Source organism: Gossypium hirsutum, chromosome A10 (assembly GCF_007990345.1).
Source record: "Gossypium hirsutum isolate 1008001.06 chromosome A10, Gossypium_hirsutum_v2.1, whole genome shotgun sequence".
Lineage (NCBI taxonomy): Eukaryota > Viridiplantae > Streptophyta > Magnoliopsida > Malvales > Malvaceae > Gossypium > Gossypium hirsutum.
Window position 1 is genome coordinate 21,057,638 of NC_053433.1, and position 24,154 is coordinate 21,081,791.

Sequence of the window (24,154 nt, forward strand, 5' to 3'; positions counted from 1 at the left end):
AGATAAAGTACAAGCTTTTAGATTAATTTTGAGTAAAGGAAAAAGGGAAAGTGGGGTGATTCTGGAAGGACAGAGAGATTATTCGATAAACATTTATCAAAACAACGTAGTTTTATTTTTTAACTTGATAGTTTTGACTTTTAACTTTAGAAAAGGTAAACATTTATCAAAATGACGCAATTTTTCCTTTTCTTATTTTTGAATTTTCGGATAACTCAAATTAAGGGGAAGCGTTCGGGCGAATCGAGTGAAATTATTTGATTTAAATTAGAAAAAATAATAATATTAAATAAAATTTTGTTACAATATAGCTACTTCCATGTTAGAGTGCATAAATTTGAAACCATATATATTTAAATTTTTTAAAGAAAGAAATAATAAGATATTTTAGTATGATAAATTTGAATCATTAATTACTTATTTAGATTTCAAAATTATTATTTTATAAAAATTTAAATTTTCAACTTTGTTATATATTTTTTAAATTTTATAATTTTTTTTAAAATACAAAATTTAGAATTTTTATAAATATTTTAAATTTTAAAAATTACTTTTAATTTTTTTAATTATTACAAGATCAATTTACTTATTTTTAAAATTAATATAAATAAAAAAATTAATTATACTAATATATTATTCAAGTTATTCAAATGATAAAAATTCAATTCATCTCGAAATCCAAAATTCTTATTTCCTCAAAATTTAAAACTTTTTCGATTTTAATTTTGCCAACATATAGCCAAGTGTTTCCCTTTTTTCTCTCACACCCTCCTTAATCGTTGCTGCCTTGGTCTTTTGTGAGCGGCCGTTCGGCCCTAGCGCCAGCGCCGCTCATATCTCTGACTGCCTATGTCGGTCCTTTTACTTTTGCTGTTCTTTTCGGAAAAATAATTCAAGCAGCCGCCCTTGCTTTTGTGTCGGGTTACCTTAGCCGGCGACAGGCGGCAACTTGCTTGGATTTTCCCTTTTTTCCGCCGCTGGACAAGCTCCAATTTTCTCGGCTTTTGTTTCGTACGTTCCGGTGCGGTCATAGCGCGAGGTGGCGCACCGTCATTGTTTCGCCTTCATGGGTCGGACACGTTGATGCCGATGATGTTGCACCGTACCAGAGTTGGCTGATTGCTGATGCCCTCTCAATGGCGTTGGATGAAAAGCCGTCGATGTACCCGACGTGTTCCACGATGGAGACAGCAATCCTGGTGGCTCTACCCCAAACCTTGGCTCCTCCTCGGAGGTGATTTAGCTGGTCATATTCTGGATAGCCCTTTCGGATTTGCTCTCTCCGGTCATCCCCTTCCCATCTCCATTGACAGTGACAGCGGCTGGGAGCTTAATGATATTAGATGTTTATTTAAAAGAGAGTATTCTAGTTTTATGAGCAGAAAAGTTGACTGGAATCGAATCCAACTTTACGTTAGATATATATCAAAATAATTGCAATATATGCTACTCATACTCAAACGTAAATGTTGGATATAATTATAGTTTAGTGCATGTATATCTACTTTTTTTTAATATACATACAAATTATCTTTGAATTGCCCTAAAGTAAAAATGTCATTAATAAAGATAAGAACACCATAGTTTAAATTTAACAAATGAATTTAATAGAGAAATTGCTCCATCACATTACCAAAATCACAATATTACATAAAACAAATAAATAAATAAAATCATTTTAGTGAGGACTTGTCTTTCCTGCCAGCAAGAATGATAGAAATTTGAAGACCTCTGCTAAAAGCTTGATTGAAGAGGATGCGAGTCTGGAATTCAGATACAAATGGAAGCCATGCTAAAATGGCTATGGGCATGAAAAGCAGCAATGCCATAATGTAGTCATACGCCCTGCTCATCTCCTTCATAAAATTCCGCATTAGCCCCTTCAACCATGGCCTGCATGCTTGCCCGATCTTCGATTTTGGAAGCACAAATCAATGGAATGTCATGTTTATTAATTATACATTAAAATTGTAAGACATGATTAAAAACAATTTATAAGACATGACAATTCTATTAGGACTGTAAACAAGACACCAGTTTCGGTTCAGTCATTGTCTTAGTTAAGGTCAAGTTCGAAAAACTGGAGCTATCGAGGGAGCTGAATTCTAGTATCTTATTGCTTGACTTGAGTAGCTCGCAAGCCTAATTGAGTTTCTTTTTAATATATACTTTAATATTAATTAATACTAAAAATTTCAATTCAAACTAGAACTTGAGCTCGAGCATAAAAATCAAGCTTGAAATTGAGCATGAGGATTTTACTGAAAAACGAGCCTAATCAAGCGAGCTCAAACTGTTCAATTTTAAATTGAGCCCAAACTTTTAAAAGTGAAATTCCATCGAGCTTAATCCGAGCTTCAAGTCTTGAATTTTGAGTTGAGCTCGAAGGCAAGCTTCTCGATTACACCCCTAAATACTACACAATTTTGGAAAAAGGCTAATATGTAAATTGGTCTCTGAACTATGTCTTTCAACAATTTAGTGTCTAAAAAAAATCACAATTGAGTATATGAAATTTATTTTTGTCAAGCAAGTTAAGCCAATGGATTTAAGCTGTTTTGTAAAATGCTAATTTAGCAAGGTTGATCAATACCAAGACATCATGTGTGGGGTCTATGCCATGTCAGCACTTAGAAAATACTTTGACCTTACATGTAGTGACAGTATGAGTGAACCATGCCATGGAAAACGTAGTACAGGTTAAGTACCTTATTTTTTCCCTTCAGATACCAAATAGTGAAAAGGTGTAAAGTTCAGGGGCTATTTATGTATTAAACCTTTAGGAAAGATTGAAACTTACAAGAAGAATGCCCCAGCCCGTGGGCAAGAAGGCAAGGACAGCAGCCAATAGATCTGATATAGTGAGGCCATATGTTTTGGATAAGAGTATGGTTATTCCCAAGCAGGCAAGAAACAGAAATGCTTTGAGCATTCTGAATACTAGCTCAAGTTCTTTTCCCAGCAGTTGTCTACCAACCGATACTATCTGCAGCAAAATACCAAATCAATCTGTCAACGTACAATATAGAAAGAGAAGAAAAGAAAACCTTATCTATGAGTTATTTCTAAACCAAAAATATATCTAATTACGGATTAAAAATAATATAAGAGAGAGCATACTTGTAGGTGTATGCAAGCAAAAATTCATGCATAGGCTAGACTCGAATATAAGACAACAGAAAACACAATATTAATGGATGTAGGATAACACCACTTAATACTCTTCCTCACATGTAGCTCAACAAAGGCCTATACATGGACAACCAAATTACAAGCGCTTAGGCAGCAACAACAGAGCACACCTGGGCTCTGCTGGAGAAGCCCAGTTTTAATAAGACTACAGGAAACACAATTCTTAATAGGTGTGGACACCAATTGAGAAACATTTAATTATATGCTTCCGCCCCTCTCCGCTACAAACTAGTTTCATTCTGTACCTTTGACAATAAGAAAACTGCAGCGATAACACCCCAAGAGAGTCCGTAAACCTGCAAAATTATAGGTTAAAACAAGATCAAAGAGAGGATGATCTTTAACCTAAATGATGTTTAATAAGGCAAGAAAAAAATTTATATCAGTGAAAATGGCAAAATGTACCCTCCAACTCCTACTGTGATGAGCTATGTCAAGGTGGTAGACAATTCCATATTGATAGACAAAGAAACGAAGTGCAAGAATAATTTCAAGCACCCTTCCTCGTATATTTGTGTATTTAAGGTGCTCATGTTCTCTTTCCCACCACGATTCCCAACTTTTTTCAGGCTGAATACCAATACCTCCGCGAAATCCCATCCAACGCTTCCAATCTGCCCAATCATCCACCGTCTTTTGCCAGTCAAAACCAGAAGGGTTAAAGACAAAGGGAGCAAATAGCCAGGACCCAACCAAGAACCAGATTGAGCAGGTGATAAATAAATAAAGACTTGAGCGGCGATATGATACACCATAAACTTCGTATACAACCAGTAGTATACCGAGTTCAAACCCTTTCACAAAGTGACTTCGTGAGTACAATCTATAGTTATCAGCAAACTTGGCATGAAAAACAACAAATCCACGCCCAGTAGCTCGATATTTAGAACCTCCATGCAAGATTGTTCTCCCAAAATAATGTGCTTTTGTTCCGAGCTGAAATGTAAAGAATACAGAGGCTAGCTGCAGCTGCATGATGATAAAGTCAGCCAGAGCAGTGCGGAACCCTTTCTCCAGGCTAATTTCCATAAGCATAGGCAAAACCAATAACAAACCCATTTGAAAGAGTGACTGAGGAATTAAAGCTGCTTCCAGGGACTTGTTCTGATTTATAATTGAATTCTCTAGGATCTCTTTTTCCATTCCACTCATAACCAAATACAAACGTCCATAGAGGAACAAATATACTGTAAGCACAGTAACCTGAAACAATGTAATGCCAAAAACAGAGGAATAAATGTTTATTCACATTGCAAGAGTGCAGGAGGCATAAAAAGAAAAACAAACGTCAAATAATATGAACCAGCCTTGTAGCTTGATGCTATGCTTTATCTCATTAAAAAAGATAGAACCAAGTAATAAGTTATAGTATTTATGGAGTTAATTTCTGAAATGACTAATTGTAGACATGCAAAGAAATTCTGCTTCACAACTGAGGAAACCAAATTAACCCTTCCCCCAAAAGTACATGCTATTAGGCTATATAAATGATATCTGATCACCTGAACTTTATCCATTTACCACATATTCAAGTACATAAAACCACATAAAGGAAGAAATTAGTTCGGTTTGCTCACCATGCTATTAAAATAGAAACCAACTGTTGTAAAGTAAAATGATAGCATTCTAAAGAAATCAAATCGACATCCAAGGCGATACACATCACGGCTAAGTGTTTGCTCTCCATTTCCATTTGCAACTTTAGCCTCAAAAGATGATATTTGATTCATACCCACATCACGTCCCTTTCCAACTTGGATGTAATCATGATGTGTTATATATCCCCCTCGGAGAGTTGAGTTGAACCCTGAAACCTCTAGTGGAATTAGCCAAAATATTAAACTTACGGAATTAGTTGGATTAGTTGCTGATGTGTACCTGCAAATATATCTTCACTTAAATTAATAGTTTTTGAAGCTTTGCTAATGCCGCCCCTTGTTATGTGGAAGATTCTGTCAAATATGTCAGGGTGACCATAATGGAATCGTACCCTGCGAAGATGAGATAATCATGGAAACTATACTGGTGTTAAATTTTAGATGGGCCCCCAACGTAAAACCAATTGGTAATAGGTGGAGAGGCCCCTGTTATCAAATTTTAACTAGCACACCATGTGAATATTAGCAACAATCAATATACAATATTTCCCAAGTAAAAATTTAGTCAAGATGAAAATTTCAGGGAACCTCAGAGGACTTGCTAAAAAGCGTTGGCCAATAGTCACAAAGCTAGTCTCTTGATTGGACATAAACCAAGCAAGTGATGAAACACTGTCAAATTAAAAAAATACTAACATGTTAGTATCTGGACATTATTCTGTGAAATGATTGGTTTTTGACTTGCTGGTGCACATCATTAAACAAACCAAGATCAAAATCTATAATCACAACAGGTAAGACTAACCTTCCAGTAAATATATGCTCCCTTAAACCTAATATTGTAGGTTTCCGTTGCCAGCGACAGGAGTGTTCAAACTCTTCCAAAACATTTCTCATTTTAAAAGCCTCTTCAAAATAGTTATCCTAAAAAAACAAAGTATTAAATGATGTTCTAGAACCTTACAGACCTATTTTGAGAAGGAGAAAAAACAGCTACCTGATTCATGTCTATAGTCTGCAAGGCTTCTCCTCGAGTAAAAATAAGGGCATGGTTTTGGTTTTCAGGTTTTCCTTCACCAATTTTTGTTGGAGGACCCGGAAGTTTGATGCGGTATATTTCCTAGACGTACAATGAATAATCCATGTAAAAGGATGTCGTAAACAATCACATATGTTATTAAACTGACATAATCTTATGGCCCAATAGATCTGCATTGGACTATTGTCTTTGATAAAATATATGTGCCAGATACATAACTATCAACAGAGAGAAAAAAGCAATTTGCTTTCACTATCATGTCTATGATGTTCTGAAGCAGGCACATTGTCATTGTAAAAATTCATAGCACCATTTATTAGATTGGTATCAAATTATCAGTCAATCATTATGTTTGATTGTCAAGGAAATATTTTTACTTTATTTTGGCTATCATCAGTTGAGATTTTTGTATGTGCACTTCTTCAACTTTCATATCAGAAGTTTGATGAAGTACTTCAACAAAATGGATGATAGCAGTTAAAGCTCGTAAGGGATTTTCATCATAACCAAGAGAATGTTGTGTCCAAATCAATCAAAATTTTGCTAACCTCTAATATCTATAAACTTCTCTAATGTCAAGGAAATATTTTTACTTTATTTTGCCCTATCATCAGTTGAGATTTTTGTATGTGCACTTCTTCAACTTTCATATCAGAAGTTTGATGAAGTACTTCAACAAAATGGATGATGGCAGTTAACTGTTTGAGCTCGTAAGGGGTTTTCATCATAAGCAAGAGAATGTTGTGTCCAAATCAATAAAAAATTTGCTAATCTCTAATATCTATAAACTTCTTTAGGAACTAGACAGTAATTGAGTTTCTTCCCTATTAAGAACCAACCAAAGAAAGCAGAAAAGCTAGTGGAAGCTGGAAAAATATAAATAAATTATAAATTGAAATAAAGATTAATCTTGCCTATCTCTACTACTATAGAGTTTCATATCAAGTTTGGTATCACAAGTGACGCCTATTTCGAAAGTTGGCATAAAAATTAAAGTAAAACTATAACAAGAAAATAAAACTAGGAATATTAATTTCTTTTTATATATACATTTAAAACAAGAGTTATCCACCTCCTAAAGTACTTAATTTTAAGTGTGTAACCTTTTTATCCCACCACATTTTTATCAAATAACTTCTACTTTCATTGTAGAACACATTTTTTCAACCTAGATAGTATGCCAAATCTAGTATGTATAGCAGTGACAGGTTAAAGAATGCATTGCCTCATCTGGTTAACAACTAGCTTCACTCAACCTCATGCATGCCCTATTGGGTTTAAATAAACCATAAATGGGATGGGGATGACTTGGATAGCAAATAAGGTTGGTAGAATTGCATCGTAGCAATCAATCAAAATAACACGGAAATTTAACAAAGAAAAAGAAAAATGAAGATCCTGATAAAACAAGCACTTACCCTTTCATAGCCATCAAATTTATCACCTCCCTTGACAAGAACAGAGTAAAAAGATTTTTCAGATTCTCCATTAACAGTCTCCTCTCTTTCATCAATATAGGCAATACGTAAAGATGGATGCCTGTACAATATTAAAATGACGAATGATTCATAAAAAGTTTTAATTTACATGGAAAATTTTGGTCTTATAATGGTGTATTAACAGGTAACATACATAAGCATGAGATTCAGAATACTTCTTTGACGACTTTGATCGTGAGAATCATCAGAATTTTTCAGAGTTCCATAGATCTGACAAGATACAACATAGGTGAATTTTAAATCAGGCAGAGCTTGCGCTCGAGCAGAGTCCTCTTCCCTTGAAGCTGCAAAGTAATATCTAGTTAATAGTTGCATGGCATGATATTTGGTGGTAAAAATCCTAAAAGATACAAGACCTTGAAATGTAAAAATGAAGATAACAGTTCATATTTCTAACTGAATGTGTGTCTAGAATGCCACAAACCATTATGATTAGGTAATTCCAAGGCACATTGGAGTTCTAGGGCTTTCCTGTAGTACATCATCCCTCGCACTGACAGAAACATATATGATGATGTTATCATGTAAAATATATAGAAATAATCATCCACAACTAAAGTTGGTTTATGATGGATTGCTAAGTTGACCATCATTATGCAGACCTGATCTAAAAAGTGTCTGTCCTCTGTAAGTTGCCCAGTTACAGATAGCCTCTTTGCTCTCTTGGTAATGCATTCGCTCCCGGAAGTTGGTCCATTCATCTAATTTGGAGACAGTACTAGCTTAATAAGCTCACGTTATTGCAGATAACGATAAAAATAATAGTAACTCACCTGGATATATCTTCTGTAGGTAGAACAAAGTTGATATCCCATCCTCGTTTTCTTTATTAAGCTCATCATCAGTAAAAAGAATATGTTCCGAGTAATATGGAGTCAAAACACTGACATAATAAATTGAGAAATAAATAAAAGTTAGATTAGAAAGAATAATTACAAAACACATCTTCTCTAACAACCATAAAGGTCCTTGACCAATTTCTAGATTCAAGATAATAATTCCCGTGGCATGACCCTGCCAACATTATTCATTCATGAAAAAGAAAAAGAGAAGAAGATACTCCTATCCCACTAAAAATGTCACAGTTGACATTTTTGATGTCAAACTTTTTAAACTTTGACTTCAATTCTTTTAAATAATTAATTAATTAAAGTTTGTGAGAAAGGTATATTTAAAAACTACTTCGAATGTTTTTATAATATATTTTTTCAATCTTTATCCATAATAAAATTTAAAGAATAAGAGGTCAAAGTTGAAAATTTTTTACCAATAAAATTCAAAATGTGACAAATTTAGTGGGATTGAGGGAGTATTGCAATATTACTAGTTTGAAAGGAGCCATCAGTCCATCGCTTTTACATTGATTATCAACGAGTCACGTAAGATTCCCAAGCTGTCATTCAGTGTAAGAACATTGAGAAATTGTCAATGGTCACTGACCTGAAGGAGCGCATATCACTAACTCTGGGCGCAGTTGGCATATTCATAAATAATGAATTGGCAAAAAAAGTAATACGGCGTCGAGCCTCTGAATTTCGAGGCACATCAGCAGCAGATTCCTTGAAAGTCAGAAGAAAATGGAGCCTAGAGATCTATAGAGAATTGAAGAATAGGATAATAAGCAAATCTCAATTAGCAATATTTCAAACTAAAAAAGGATATGTAAAAGAGGATTCATTGCCTTGTCCTTCCAAGATTTGTGCCGTATATCCTGAGTGTTAATCTTTTCAAAACTCTGCCCATCTTTGCTATTCTGATAAACAGAAGCTCCTTGAAGAGCTCTAAAGAGAGAAGAGGAAATTCATTGCCCATGTTAGTGATAAAGACTCGTTCAATGGTATAAGAGTTCAGAAAATTACCTGGTTCAAATTTCAAAAACTAGCAGAATTTTGTTTCACAAAGATTGATGGTTGCTTGATTACATCTAGGATGGCTTATTTTACGGGATTTCATCAAAAGTACAGATCTAAATTTGAGGCTTCACTAGTCAAGTTGTGGTTGCTAATCCCAATCATAAAATACCAAGAAATCTGGGGGTAAATTTGAATTTGTTGAGCTGTGGATACTACTGGTTTTATATTTAGAATAAGAACATATTTTCTTATCTCCTTACATAATGATAAAACTTTTTGTTGTAAACAGTCTGCTGAGCATCTAAAATGATTCTTTTTTTTTTTTTCATTTTCATTTTCATTTTAGGTAAGGCAGTTAAAGTATCTGATCAGAAAGAGAGAAGAATTCTTTTTGATGCGAAGGTTATAATTTTCAGTTCTTACTTCTGGCCGTTAATCATAACATCATGTGTAACAGTATCCATGATACCCTGCAGAGCTTTGGTTATCTGGGCCTTGTATATTTCATCATCCCAATGATCAGCCATCTGCAACAAACGAACTCAAGTAACAGAGTGCTTAAATGTATGCCACTAAGAAAAAGAAAGCAGAGGAAAAACACAAAAGAAGAGAACACAGATTAAGCTCAATTTCTACCAAGATCTTTAGCCACTTCTCCAACTTTACACTGAGCAAAGGCATACCACTCATCTTGAATTCTTTCAGAAACTTCCCCTGTTGTAGACTATTAGATACTTCATCATAAATCTTCAGTACAATCCTATTCCAGGATGAGAAGAAGGCAAAAATTAGAAGATGATTAATTGAGACAAAAAACAAGGAATCTCTTAGATACAAAGTTAAATTACTAGAGGATATTTAGGACTACATCTGTAAGTTCAAGCCAAGAATATGAACACTTCGACCTTACTTCTTATCAGCCTCGTCTTCCAGAAGGCCATCTATAAGACATTTGATCGTCTTATAACACTCAACCACCGCTGAATGCATGTAAAAGTCACTGTTGATCAGTTTAATCAACTTGGCATCCTCCTTCCTCTTAGAATCTTTTGCTATGTTCAATGCAGCAGGAATCTGTAAGACGTTGCACGGGGATAATCTATAACATAAACAACCTGCGTCACATGGAAAAGTAAACCTGAAAATATACTGAATAGTGTTTACCTTACTAGCTAGCAAGAAAAGTGGCCACCGAATCACAGAGTCATCACTTGGAGAACATGGGACAAGCAACAATTCTTGATCCCTGGTGAATTTTCAGGCAAGAGAAAAGGCGAGTCATCATATAAATCTTTATATTTCATCTGGAATAAAGTGTATGAAAGAAATCCTCACTTATTGCTAATTAGATCCTCCTCACGCAGGGAACAAATGAATTCATTCCACATTTGAGAAAAAATAGCCATGTTCTTTTGTTCAATTGAATTATCCTGCCATGAGAAGTGTTTTAATTTATTCAAAAGAACAAAAGTAATATCAAATGAAGGAGGAAAAGGATCAAAATCATCTTCATATATAGTGATGATAAGATAACATATCGATTGATAGCAAATGCTTTTTTTGCTAACCCAAAGAGATTTTATAAAAATTACAAAAGTGGAGAAAAAAGAAAATTGACAAAAATTATATTTAGAAGAAGTTTTTTGATATCTGGAATGATGCACAAAAAACTTAAACATTTAAGAGAAACTGCAAATGATGCTAGAATATGCGCAATTGGCATTACCGAGAGTTTTGTATTTGAATCATGATGTGCTGATGGCAAAAAACGTTCAATAAAAGCTCGAGGTACACTTCGAAATCTGGATCGCAGCATCCCAAGTGTACGTATCTATTAAATAATTCAATAAAAGAAAAAATTTAAGAAGGTAATCTCCCTAATGTAACTTCGCAAATCTTCAGAGTTTCCACAAAATCATACTTCAATACATACATGTGCGCAGGTCGCAGAGTGTATGCATTTATACATGTGCACACATTCGTATACTCAGTTTTTAATTATCATATTTCTAGTAGCTTGAGCACAAGATTACTGCATACCTCACCCACATGTCGGAAGGCTCCAAGAACCCCACCAAAAAGGGTAGAAAAAATGGCATACCATATTTGAGCATCCATAAAATAAACCTATGCATGAGTAAAACACTCAGATAATGAAACAAGCTATTAAGCAACAAGAATTATGATCATGGCATCAAATTTTCCATTACAAGGTTCTTAAATGCTTACCAAGATAATTGGAGCCCATATTGCTATAAGAGCTCCGACATTATGAGCAACTACAGAAGGTTTAGAATTTCAATTACTAATGCTACAGAAAGATATAAAAAGAGAGTAAAATAATCACAAGGGAAAATAAAATGTAAAAAAAGAGGTATATTACCATTTGGAACAATCTTGTACAGTAGATAGTTTTCGACATGCATATCCAAAATTTCCTTGGTTGGTCGCACAAGTGGAAAAATCTTAAAGTGAAAGCAAGTAATAGAGGTTAAAAGCAACCTTTATTTGGTTTTAGCATATTGTCAAGAAAACTAATTCATAAAAACTGACACAAATGTAGAAAGATCAATAGCAGCATAAACTAGCAATCTAGCTGCAGGGGATGAAATCACTAATTTCTGTTTGTGGGTGGAGGGAGAAAAAATATATGTGGAAGAGACTTCTATGAAAAATACACGAATGGCAAAGAAACTTAAAAAAAAAAAAATCCCCAAATATTTTTTCTTCGGTAATATATATTTGCAGAACTTTCTAGGATGTTTAATGTTTTAACAATTAAAAGTACAAAAAGAAGAAAAAGAAATCAACAGCAAAACTCAAAATGGAAAGCTAGTAACCAATTATAAAACTTAACAAGTCAGATGCAACATTATCCTAAAGGGAGATTTCTATAATGGCCAAAGTAAAATTTTTTTATTTGCAAACAAGGTCTTTCAAAAGTGTGTGGGGTTAAGAGGAGGCCTTTTGCCAGCTCTTTTTAGCTTCACTTTTGCCTACTTGTGATCCCGCAGGAAGTCAAGAACTAAAGAAACCAAAATTCTTTTAACTCCTATAATTATCACATATTTTATCTGGTATATTCTTTCTTGACACCTTGGGAAAAAAAAAAGGATAATAACCTCCGTAGAACAGCAAGAGGTTTTTAGCATGTTGCAGAAAAATGCAAGTGATGGCCAAACTACTTGCATTCTTCTCCAACAAGCTTAAATGATTATCCTGTTCCCTCTATTCCTTTATCAGCTGCAGTTCACCATTGTGTTTATATCTATTGGAGTAAGTTTCTGTCAACAAAGACAATAAATGACTGGCAAATTTCTTTATTACCTGCAGTAAAGAAAGATCGACATCCAAGACAAGACTCCATAAAAATATTAATTATATTTTTCCCCAATAAGGCTATATAACATTATGTTTTCCCAAATCATAACTTTATTTCATATGACCAGTGACGAAATTCCAGATTATGATCCATACGGTTAAGTGGTGTTATGCAACCTCTATTATGTTTATGTATTGGCTTACCTATGTCTTATATCAAAGTTGGGTCCCTCTGCCTATTGCAAATTGGTTTTAGTTTGATGCTTAACATGGGATCAAAACTATGTTCCGGTTTGTTGTTCTTCCTATCTAACCCCAAGTGGGGTTGATAACTCTTGGAGAGGTTATCTACATGTAGTCTCTTTTGAGCTACGCACGAGGAGTATTAACTGGTACTATTCCGCATCTATTAAATAACTTTTTTGTGGTTGTATATTAGTTGGGCCCTCCACTTGTTACCAATTGGCTTTAGGTTGGATTCTTGAAAGGACAGGAATTCTTAAAAGAATTAGTTCCATTGATTTCTTCTGCTATTATTCCTAAATTCAAGAATAAGAACGGATAATTTAACTTGTAAAAGAAGCAACAAAAATCAAAGAATGTTAAGAATTAAGCTTCCCTATCTAGATTTTTTCAATTAAGATGCATGATTATCACACATATCAGATTACTAGATGCTTTAGAGGGGAAAATAAAACACAGAGCATCCGGCTGTGGAAACAATTTATTTGGCATCAGTTAAATTGAACCTAAAATTACAAATGCATTTTCAACAACTCCAAGTATTAAGAATTTCGTAGTTTGCTTTAATGTTGCATGCCACTTTTGACTTACTAAGTTTCATTTTAAAATAAAACACGATAAACATCATATACCATGAGGGTAAACGTGTAAAATAGATAATCACATGTAATTATGAACAATGATTAATGTAATTGAAACCAATATTTAGCTAATTTTAACATTTCAGAATTTTAATCTTCAACTGATTCGTAAATATAAAGCAGATATCACCTCAACAAAATAGCTGAATGTTAGCTTGATGACTAGCAACATAATCCAAAACATCATGTACCTAAGTGCATTCAATAATTCTGTCAGTGGAACAAGTTTAACATGAAGCGTATTTAGAAGAGCCAGAAACATTGTTGAGAAAGCAACAACCAAAAACATTTTTTTTCTCTTACTTTAAGAGTGAGAAGAAGTCCTCATGCATGCCTCTTCCCACATAAAGTTTAGGCTGGAGCAAAAAATATATATGCACAAAAGTAGAGCAAATTTAAGCAATACATAAGGGTGGAAGATAAACGGGAATAGAAGCAAATTTGCATACAACTGAAGTAACAAAATGAAAGCACAAAAAATGTCAAACATAAATAATGCTTGATATGCTTACCTGATTCCACCACATAACAAGAGTAACTATCCGCCAGTTTGAAAGCTCCAACTTTTTCCGCAAAAGTGGAAGCACAAATAATACAGTAGCAAGTAAATCTGGTATCAGATAAAGTACGATGAGATAATTATATAATGACTGGTTTTGCATATCCCCAGTCCAATGCTTTAGGAACTTGATGACCCCAGTTGGATTCTTCACAGAAATGGAATAACCTATTGGCAAAATCACAACCCAAATAGCTCCCATGATCAATTTCAAAAGGTACCGCAGTATTTGGTTAAATTCAAAGCTCCTCCAAGCGTTGAAAGTAAGAGCTACATCCAGAACAGCTGCAGAGAAGGAATAAATGCAAAGGTGAAAACCATGAACTTACTCCATTAAACGCCTGTCATTAAGTTAGGGTATAACTGATTGCAGAACTTGTAAGTGTATTGATATATAAACTTTATGAATAGCATTGTTCTAAAAAACAAAATTGTGAATAGCAGGCAGGAACCATTATCATGAATATATGGTATTTCAAATCATGGACATTTATATAAGACTGCTTCTTTACCTACATTAAGTGTCATATGAAAATTTTTGTTACCTTCAAAAAGATTGAGAACAGCAGAAGTAATGAAAATGCTTAACAGTCTTCTTAAGAAACCTTCATCAAAAACAGTATAAACAGATCCAGAACGCCTCCATGCAACTATTACCATAGCCTGAAATATAAAATAAATATATAAGAAAAGGAAAGAAATATACAGATGCAATCAACTGATTGTGTAAAAGAGTAAGAAAAATTCAAGACAGAAGGTTAAAAAAGACTACCTGGAAAGCCACTACGAAGAATATCCACATTCGGTGAAAACTTCTATATAAGTGCAGAAACGTGCGGCCTTCAACAAAGTTGGTTTTATGCTTCCTCTTCTCAATAATGCATGGATTAACAATCTGAAAGGGGCATATGTAATTTAAATAAAATCTTAATAAAAAGAAGAAATTGAAAGATACTAATAGAGATTAATTTGACAACAAAGAGAGCAAGCTCATATGTTTAGAAGATGCTGAGAAATATATTTCAAAACCTCCAAATCAACATAGTTCGAAAGACTCAAAATCACAATCAACTTTTAGTTCACAGTGCGCATGCAAGAAAAAAGAATTAGAAAAAATTGTGAAACTTTGATAAAGGTGATTCATGATAAACATTGATATAGGAACATAATTTTTTTACTAACATGACCAATTTACTAACAATCCTTCCAAACTTTCATGCTTGCACAATTAAGATTTTTCAATATCATCTCTCCACAAAAAGAAACTACTATGAACTAGAACTTTTTAACCTAATTTTATTGAACAATTATTTTCAAATTAATCACCTAAGAAAATAAAATTTATGGCTAGCATAGATGAAGGCCGCAACTAACAGGGAAAAGAAGCTACCTCATTTGGAAGTGGTATTTCATCAAGATGCTGAAAATAATATTTTTCACCTTCTCTTCTCCACCTTAGCATAAAGCAATTTTCAGACCTAGAGAAAACAATTTTCAGGATTCCAATTATCTATTGGTGCAGACAAAACCATATTCAACATTCAAGAAGCTCACCAAAAGAACTCATTTAGATCATCATAGTTGCTCCATGTAGAATGGCTTGCCTTGCCTTCTTTATTTTTTCTTGCTTCCTTTCCCACCAAATCATATCAGAATTTAGGTTTAAAGTTTTTAAAAAAAAAAAAAAAGGATCAAACAATTTTCCAAATAGAATAAATTATAATTACCTTAAGCAGAACCTTGTAGATAGGTGTTATGACAGTTCTTAAAAAGTATTCGTGGTCAGGCACTGCTGTTTGGTTTGCGTCACTAACAGGATGCACTTTGCAAGATAAAGTTTCAAAAACATCGCTTGCCATCTTCAAAACCAACAATGTAATATTAAGCATGCCACTTTTAGAATGACTAGATTCCATAAAACACTGACAATAATGAGAAAGGGAATAGTTATAACATGGAGTTTTGACCATGTTATTAGTATGGGAATTTTCAGGTTCAGACTTGAGCTCAAGACAAAAGTCAAAAAGGCTAAACAAATACCCTCTTTCTTATGCATTTATGCATTTTAACATAAATTCGTACACTATAGACCTATAAACACCTATGTTATTTTAGTTTAGATTAGATATTGGATGACAAACGCTAGAATTTGAGATATTAAGTATATAGATTTTTCCCCCTCCGTTAACTCTTTCGGGTTCTCTCCCTAGTTCTATGTTTCTACCTATATTTCTCCTGAGTTGCTTCTGGCCTTTAGACTCTGATTTCCCCTCTAGATTTCCATATTTCCATCTCTTTCCTCTATTGATCTACACCATTCCTGTTAGCTACCATGCTATAAACTACACACATCATAAAAGAATGACTAAAGATTAATTATGCACTTGGAGCAATCCTAATATTAGTGATAGGAACCATACATTGTGGAAGATATAGCAAATGCATTCAGGCATGAACCGTATATTTGATGCTTCACCCCATATGAGAAGATAAAGTCCAATATAAATGAGTTGTAGCTGTTGTACTGCATAACCTTGGGGATATCTACAAAGTTAAGGTTTCAGTGAACATCATAAGAAAAAAGAGATCAGTGTGCTAAATTCCTGGCATAAGTTTTCATAATAAATTTAACTTGGTAAACAAATTGAAAAGCTTTGTCTCATAAGCATAGAAAATATATACCTTTTAATATTTGGTTCACGATGCATATAGTAACACCATGATTCATAATTCTTGAATATTTCATCAGTTAAATGTTGTATGGTAAAACTATCAAGCTGCAATAAACTTGGTATTAATCATCAACATAAGATGTCATAATAGTGTTAACCAAAGCTGCAAAAGCATAAATAGAGAAGTGAGACTCAAAAAGAAAGCATGAAGCTGCAGAGAGGAAAAATGATTTACCTGATAATAAGTTTCAAGATTCCTACTCCTCGCATGAATGTTGGCAAGTAGCAATATTAGGTGCTCCCTTTGATTTGCTATATTCCCTTTCTTCAATACCAAAAAGGATAAGAAAACATCTTGTTATTAGATGAAAAGGAGCCTCCTTTTATTTTTCTTTTAGAAAATAACATTCATGATATAATTATCAACAAAAGCCATTGAGTAAACCTGTACAGATCAGGTTTACCCACCCAGCCCAAAAAATTGGCCCAAGTTGGGCCGAACTGTACTTGGAATTTGCAATTTATGCCAGCTCAGCCCAAATTACTATTCATTGAATAAAAATTAATATAAAAACATTTTAATCTTTTCTAAATCGTAAGATGAGCTTTCAAGCTGGGTATGGGTAAGGAAAGTAAAAAAATTCGAGCCACATCACGGCCCAACCACCTCGGGTCTGCTATCAAGTTAAAGAATCCTTTGCTTCATTATGAAAGCCTCCCTCATTTAAACAAACTTTGACGTGGCCTTCATAGTGCAAACAATGTTTGACATATCTTCGTGTAAAACAAAACCAAAAGAAAACTTGACATCTTTAAAAAAGAAAAAAACAGGAGAAAAGAACTCCATACTCGTTCTCTATTCCCACAAAATACAGGGTTCAAGAAAACTATCACAAATGATCAAGAGTTTTAGCAAGAAACAACTATGCATGGTGTTTAACTACCTATCTAGCCATTTATATTGTTGCAAATATGAGGGTGTATTCGATAAAAGTGAATAATTATAGTTTAGATCCGAAGGGTTTACTGGAAGCATCCTGGAACTTTTTGGTCCCAAAAACCAGACTGCTGTTGCCATCAGAGAGTAGAGAACCATATATTCTTGAACTCAATGATGGAAAAACTGAACTAGTTTAACTAGCAAACAGCAGGCTGCCCAATCTAGTATGGTATAAAGAACTCGGAACATCATGAACTGGCAGAAAACCAGTTTAACCAGTAAAAGCAGTTTTATATTGTTCTTTTCTTTTTCTTTTTCTTTTTCTTTTTGTAGTTGATGAGATTTGAACCTTCAACCTCTTAGTTTTTTTAATAAACACCATTTCATAGAGCCAAGATTAATTATTTACTCTGTTTAATATATATTTACAGTTAATTTATTTTTAAATACTTAAAACTTTTATTAAGCAGTCTGGTGCAACCAGTTGAACTAGAGAATTGATCTCCAGTCTGGTTTTCTAACCTTGCTTGTACTGTTATCTATTGCCTTGATGATTCTATTATTAACAAACAGTCAGCCTAAGTAACATTGGACCTTAAAAATAAAGTAAGCTTATATAGGTTAAAATACATACAAGGCCAGAAATACATATTGGTTAGAGCGCAAGAGATAGTATTAAATAAAAGGTGAAATGAGGTAGTTAAGCTTATATAGGTTAAAATACATACAAGGCCAGAAATGCATATTGGTTAGAGCGCAAGAGATAGTATTAAATAAAAGGTGAAATGAGGTAGGAATTTGAAGCATTACCTGAAAACCATAAAGAGACAATAGCCAATCAAATATGTCATTAACATATAAATTGACATCTGAACCTGAATGAGCTATGGGCATTGGCAGATTCTCCACATTACGTATGACTTGAAATGCAACGGTGATCTGTACAAGCACAAGGGACCACCACTGTTAGAACTACAATTAATGAGAACAAGTAAAAGCAAGATAACATAATATTGCATAATAAACTACCTCAGGGAGTTTCATAATTGGCGGTTTTATCCCAACAGCATAGAGCGGAAGAATGTTGTAATGTTCATATTGTTCCTTTCTGCTCTCCAGTTCTTTAACATATTTGACAGTCTGTCAAGCCAAAATCAATTATGAAGTACTTTTTCAGTCCTCGCAAGTGTAAATGAACCTGAATCTTGTTTAATGATTCCAAAATTAGATGAATCAAACCTTATAATCAACTTGTGAAGAAGGTAACACTGTTTTCAACACATCACGCAAAACCATTGCAATCTGATAAAACTTAGCCATCTCCTCCCTTTAAGAGTAACAAATAGAAGAAGATAAGGACAAACAACCAATATGCTAAGCCAGATTAAGCATGTTCATGGTTCAAAGTAAGGCCTCACGGTTGCTTTGTATCTTGCCCCTCTTTAATATTTTTCTCATAGAATATCTGATAATACAATTGGATTTCCGTTTCATCTGTTCTTGCAAGTTGACACTTTATTTCATCTTTTTCCTGCAATGCAAAAAAACAACCTAAGGATTTTGAAGCACAACACATAAACTAAAAGTAAAAACTACAATAACAAATCTTACGAGTGGGGATACATTCCTACTCTTAAATGAAGGGAAACACCATTAATATTCAAATTTCTTAATTGCAAATATTACCTTAACACTAAACAACTATAAAGAAAAAGAAAGGAAAGGAAGGTTAAGGAAAGGAAATGATATGTGTGTTTGTATGTATGTCTTTGTTTGGATAGTTAAAATTAGTAAAAGAAAGGAAAGTAAAGAAATTTTCACAACCTTTGTTTGGTTAAACTGTGGAAACAAAAAGAAATAATTGATTATAATGATTTTTTTCCGATTATATCATTTTTATAAAATAATATATATAAAAATTAATGGGATAAAAATGGTATTTCACATATAAAAAATTTTTATTTCCCTTTCCCCAGCTTTTTCCCCAAATTGGAGTAAACAAAAACTGAGTATTTCAAGGGAAAGCAAAGGATATTCAACTCCCTTTACTTTCCCTTTCCGTCCTTTCCCTTGTTTAAGTCCAATCCAAACACAAGGTAATGGTGGCTCCACATATCAAATGTTAAGGAGGTAACTTCTCCTTAATAAACCCTAATTAGCCCACTAATTAACAGTCTCTAAATCATTTAGAGATTCAAGTATCAATTTAGGATACTATAGAAAAATCCATTTCTGATCCCACTAACTGATTATGTCTCTAGTTCTCAGATGATCCCATGACAGATTATTATTGCTTATGGATTAACAGAAGCATTTTCCTCTTTATGACTAATTAACCTAACTACCCTTGTTTGTGGTAAATAAATAAATATTATTATAAATATTAAGACAATTATGAGAAAAAAATAAGCATCCAAAGTACCATAAACAAAACAACTCAAATTAGAAGTTTACATTGCCAGGTAATGACTTAACAATAGGCTTTTAGTCTGTAATCGATATAACAGTGATCAAATTCACTATAACAGTGATAAATCAAAATCACTCTTCAACAAGGATGCTAGCTGACACATAAATTATATTTCATGTTACAAATTGATTTCAAGTTTCTCAAAATTTCTTCATCTAGAAAAAGCGATATGCTCAGAGCAATATCTAGCTACTTTGCCTTTAGGTGTCCAAATAAAATGAAAGCTCATAAATAAACAGAAGAAATGAAACTTCTTTCTTCAGTTTTCCTTGTAGCAAATAAGGAAAATGCATTAGCTAAATATGCAAATTTCCCATGTTAAATTTCTTGCAATCACCATATAGCAATAGTTCTTTTGTTAATCATGATGATATATAATCGGTATTCAGCCTTAATATGAGATAGTTAAAAGGAAACTTTGGCCAATAAACTGCACAGAGAATGTCAACAAGATAAAGCATGAAGTTAATAAAACATAAATAGAATATGTATTCCTCTTTGTATGTGATATCAGAAGAAGAAACTAATATTCGAAATGTTAATGACATCAAACATGAATTGATAAAACATGAACATTTTTTCAATTTCAAAATGGAAAACAGTGGACAACTAATGGCACTACAAGATATACCTCTTCTATTTTAGTTGACAAATATGTCTTGAGCTGGCGAACACCACGTCCATTGGATGCAGGGTCCATCCTGTCAGCCTCCTTCAATGCATAGACACGGCCTAATCATACAAAAAGTAGCAAAGCCTAAAAGAGTAAATTTCAATTCTAGCAAGCATACAGAAATTACTTTATGCCACACATTTTATAACATTTTTTTAATTCTTATATCAGAAGATAACAAGAAAACATGATAGGTTGGTTACAATTAAATAGAAACAACACAGCGTCACAGATTTTATGGCAACATCCCATTCATGAGGATCAAAAAAGCCTTCTAGTAGGCAAAATGACTGACAGCTGTTTTTGCTTATCCCTGTCGTCTGAAAGATTGAAACTTAGTTAAGCTTGTTAATTATGAATGAAGCTATAAGGAGAAAATAATTCATGTAGCTCTCCAATGACTGATATAACTAGTTACTTGCTTTTCAGCTTCGCTTTGGAAACAAACGCACATAAAAAGACATTCTTATATATGTAATCATTATTAGATTCCTTCACTGTGAAGTTGAATAATCGTTGGATATTTCAATATTTGATTGGGGTTCATGCCAAATGAAGCACAGTAAGCAATGATCCACTGAAAGTCTAAAAAGAAATTATAATTAACTCCTATTGGTATATATCCTCTCTACACAGCCTAATCAAAAGCCAATTTCCACAATGACAACAAGGGACACATTATACTTCCTGCGCAAAAACTAAATAAGTTAACATTGGTAGCAATAACAAGATTCCATTCTGGCGTATATATATAAAGTAGGAGCCTACCACATTGGTTGGCATCTTCAATTTAATTCCGTGTTGTTAAAGTGTGCTTTAGCTCCAAACAATAAAACTAATTCAAGCCCTTTCAAACTAGGTGCACCTTCTATCAAGCGTGCATTCAGTGCACTTAGGCAACTTTTGTAGGGAAGTAGGTGCAAAAGAGGCCTGCCTATTTAACGTTCTCTTTGATTTCCTTTATTTCTAATACGTCCAACTCTCTACTTAATGTTAGAATCTTCAACAACAAGCATGGGATCATAAGGATATCATGCATATTGACCAACAAAAGAAAAGAAAGTTTTGCATGTTTTTCAGGACAAATCAGAGAATTATTTGGAGTTTATTGTCAAATTTATATATACTTAGCTTATTTTATATGTACACTGACATACAAAAACTCAAAACTAAGATATTGTGCCTTACTTCAATGAAACCAGCATCCTTTTTTGATCTTTACATCTCAGGCAATATAAGGGTCCTAGTGCTTCGCACACTTCATGACACTGATTTAACCCAAACCCTCTTCTTTTGTAGCATAGTATTAGAGCTCAAAATATTTGTACCTTAATAATTTATGCAAAGTTTTAAGGTATGCATCCAGCATCCATCCTGAAAATCAAATTGGCTATAGCCTGAGATGTCTCTATTGTATCTCAGACGCCCAAAACAGCCAAATATAGTCAAAGGGAGCTTTATCAGTTTGTCTTGCCTGACAAGAAAGATCAGAAAAATGTTTAAATAAATTTCTTTCCTTGCCTATGACATGTTTCAAATCACTCCAAGAGTGAAGACGTTTATAGAAAAACTACGGTTGCCTTTAAGAACCATGATATTAAGCATTCAACTTAAAACCAATTTGCTATAGAGAGTGCCCGAATTGAATATAAGACAACATGAAACTCAAGACTTAATAGATATGGAATAACACCACTTAAAAGCGAGATGCAATTTTTAGTGAAGATTTTGAAATACCTATAGATATTTGAGAAAATTGAGTAACTTTGAAATATATAATCAAATGAATCTTAACTAACTTATACGTAATGCACAATCGTGTTCATTTCATTCTCACAATTTATATATCAAATGAAATCCAACTCTAAAAATTCAGATTCATATTCCCAAACATAGCACAAGTCTACTATCATAAGATTATTCTCATTAACATAAATGAAAAGCTCAGTTAACGAATTCCCTGCGGCTATCAAATTACTATTTGTCAAAATATCTTCACACTGAATGCAACTGCTAAAGGTTAATATTTTGATGTAACTAGGAATCATAATAAGTAAGGTAGTCGACTCCTTTGGAAAACCCATAGTTTATTATTTAAAAATAAAAGCAAAAAGAATATGAGAAGTTCAATCAGAAATGAAGTTACAGAGATGGGCAACTCTGGGATTATCATCCTGAATCTCGTTGGCGACTCGAAGAATGAGAGCAATGGAGGGCAAAGATGAGGGAACCATGTCACTGTCAACAACCGAGTTCCCGATATTGCTAGGAAGATCAAACATCATCCCATGCGCCTTCGACATCCTCCGTACCGGCGGGGACGGCTTCGTGCCGCTCGAACTAGCCATGCTTCAAATTTACAAAAAAGGCAAAACCCAGAAAAGTGCCACAGTGCGGCAGAGGTGCTGTGATTGACACTTAATTTAAAGCTAGAAAGAGTGAGAATCATAGTTGTTTATATAATAGTACGAGAAACCAAAGCAGAAAGAAGATTTTTATGACAGGGCTTGGACGTTCCTTTCGCTTTTGTTTTGCAGCTTTGGAATCTAATGCTGGGATACAGAAGGAAGGAAGGAAGCAACGTCAGTTTGCATTGAAAATATGATAATGTTTTTGGTTGCGGAACTTGTCCTGTGGGTTTGGAAGCGGGAACTCAGCTTTACTTTCGTCTCTTTTGCTTTTTGCTTTTTATTTTTTTAGTCTTCACCGTTTCAATATTGTAATGAAGTGGGAACTTGTTCATTTCGTGTTTTGAAGGGTTATGTATTTCTTTTCTTTTCCTTGAGACATCTGATTTTATCTATGTGTTTGCTTTCTTTAACAAGAAATATCGACACCAATGTTATTTAAGTCATACAACAACACACCCCGCATAAGCAAATCACCATCACTCATCCTAAAAAACAAACATACAAAAACAACTAAGCCAATTTCCTTTAAGAATCAAATTTGAATTCTAAATTTCTTTAGATCTAAATATATAAATTTTATCATGTATTAATTTATAGTCCTATCATTTTTTAAGAGATTGAATAGAATTTTTTTCATTTAAAAGAGGTAAAATGTAATTTTATCATATATTTATTTATAGTTTCATCATTTATAAGAGCTAAAATTATAATTTTTCATTTTTAAGGCAACCCTTCTACCTGCTCTTTGTATTCGCTTCTACCAAATAACATAGTAGAGTATAAAATCGACAATCTTTTTGTTAAGTAAGACTCATATTTCAGTCAAATTTGAGAGATAATCTCTCAGTTAAACTTTGTTATTTGTTTCAGTCGAATTCTGATTAGTCTAGATTATTTTTTTATTATTTGACTTATGGATTTAGCGATTTAATTTTTTATCTCCATCTTTTGTACTCTTCATTTTTTTTTCATTATAGTAAATTTATCTTTGCCCGTGGTTTTTTTATCTTCTTTGGAGCAGTTTTTCCACATTAAATTTGTGT

The 24,154-nt window shown here is 33.5% G+C and overlaps 1 protein-coding gene across 3 annotated transcripts; it reads right to left on the reverse strand.

Annotated features, from left to right (window-relative positions):
- Positions 1 to 1,538: 1,538 nt before the first annotated feature.
- Positions 1,539 to 23,460, reverse strand: LOC107897583 (callose synthase 7). 3 transcript variants are annotated; one of them, XM_041078960.1, is made up of 42 exons: positions 22,847 to 23,460; positions 20,659 to 20,759; positions 18,976 to 19,088; positions 18,797 to 18,884; positions 18,587 to 18,697; positions 18,368 to 18,496; positions 16,853 to 16,942; positions 16,628 to 16,722; positions 16,366 to 16,489; positions 15,673 to 15,804; positions 15,500 to 15,576; positions 15,336 to 15,423; positions 14,718 to 14,840; positions 14,491 to 14,608; positions 13,899 to 14,230; positions 13,690 to 13,742; positions 13,517 to 13,577; positions 11,565 to 11,646; positions 11,411 to 11,460; positions 11,222 to 11,308; positions 10,908 to 11,012; positions 10,517 to 10,611; positions 10,346 to 10,427; positions 10,092 to 10,255; positions 9,818 to 9,941; positions 9,605 to 9,708; positions 9,010 to 9,109; positions 8,769 to 8,920; positions 8,102 to 8,211; positions 7,931 to 8,029; positions 7,753 to 7,821; positions 7,462 to 7,612; positions 7,248 to 7,368; positions 5,788 to 5,910; positions 5,596 to 5,714; positions 5,379 to 5,462; positions 5,071 to 5,144; positions 4,770 to 4,999; positions 3,598 to 4,395; positions 3,438 to 3,488; positions 2,801 to 2,986; positions 1,539 to 1,910 (listed from the first exon to the last, which is right to left on the reverse strand). In XM_041078960.1, exons 1-42 carry the CDS (start codon positions 23,046 to 23,048, stop codon positions 1,674 to 1,676), a joined length of 5,634 nt encoding a protein of 1,877 aa, XP_040934894.1. In that variant the 5' UTR covers positions 23,049 to 23,460; the 3' UTR covers positions 1,539 to 1,673. The 3 variants fall into 3 exon arrangements, with proteins under 3 accessions (XP_040934894.1, XP_040934893.1, XP_040934895.1); XM_041078959.1 differs by having other exon boundaries at positions 5,071 to 5,183; XM_041078961.1 differs by lacking the exon at positions 5,379 to 5,462 and having other exon boundaries at positions 5,071 to 5,183.
- Between the last annotated feature and the right edge of the window lie 694 nt (positions 23,461 to 24,154).

What these genes read in the sequence shown, in the direction of transcription:
- LOC107897583 (XM_041078959.1), bottom strand. Translation starts at nt 23,048, where the DNA reads ATGGCTAGTTCGAGCGGCACGAAGCCGTCCCCGCCGGTACGGAGGATG. An exon ending in TGTTCTCAATCTTTTTGAAG is followed by an intron (nt 14,231 to 14,490) that starts GTAACAAAAATT and finishes CCTTCTCTGCAG; the next exon opens with CTGTTCTGGATGTAGCTCTT. An exon ending in ATCACAGTAGGAGTTGGAGG is followed by an intron (nt 3,489 to 3,597) that starts GTACATTTTGCC and finishes ATAATTTTGCAG; the next exon opens with GTTTACGGACTCTCTTGGGG.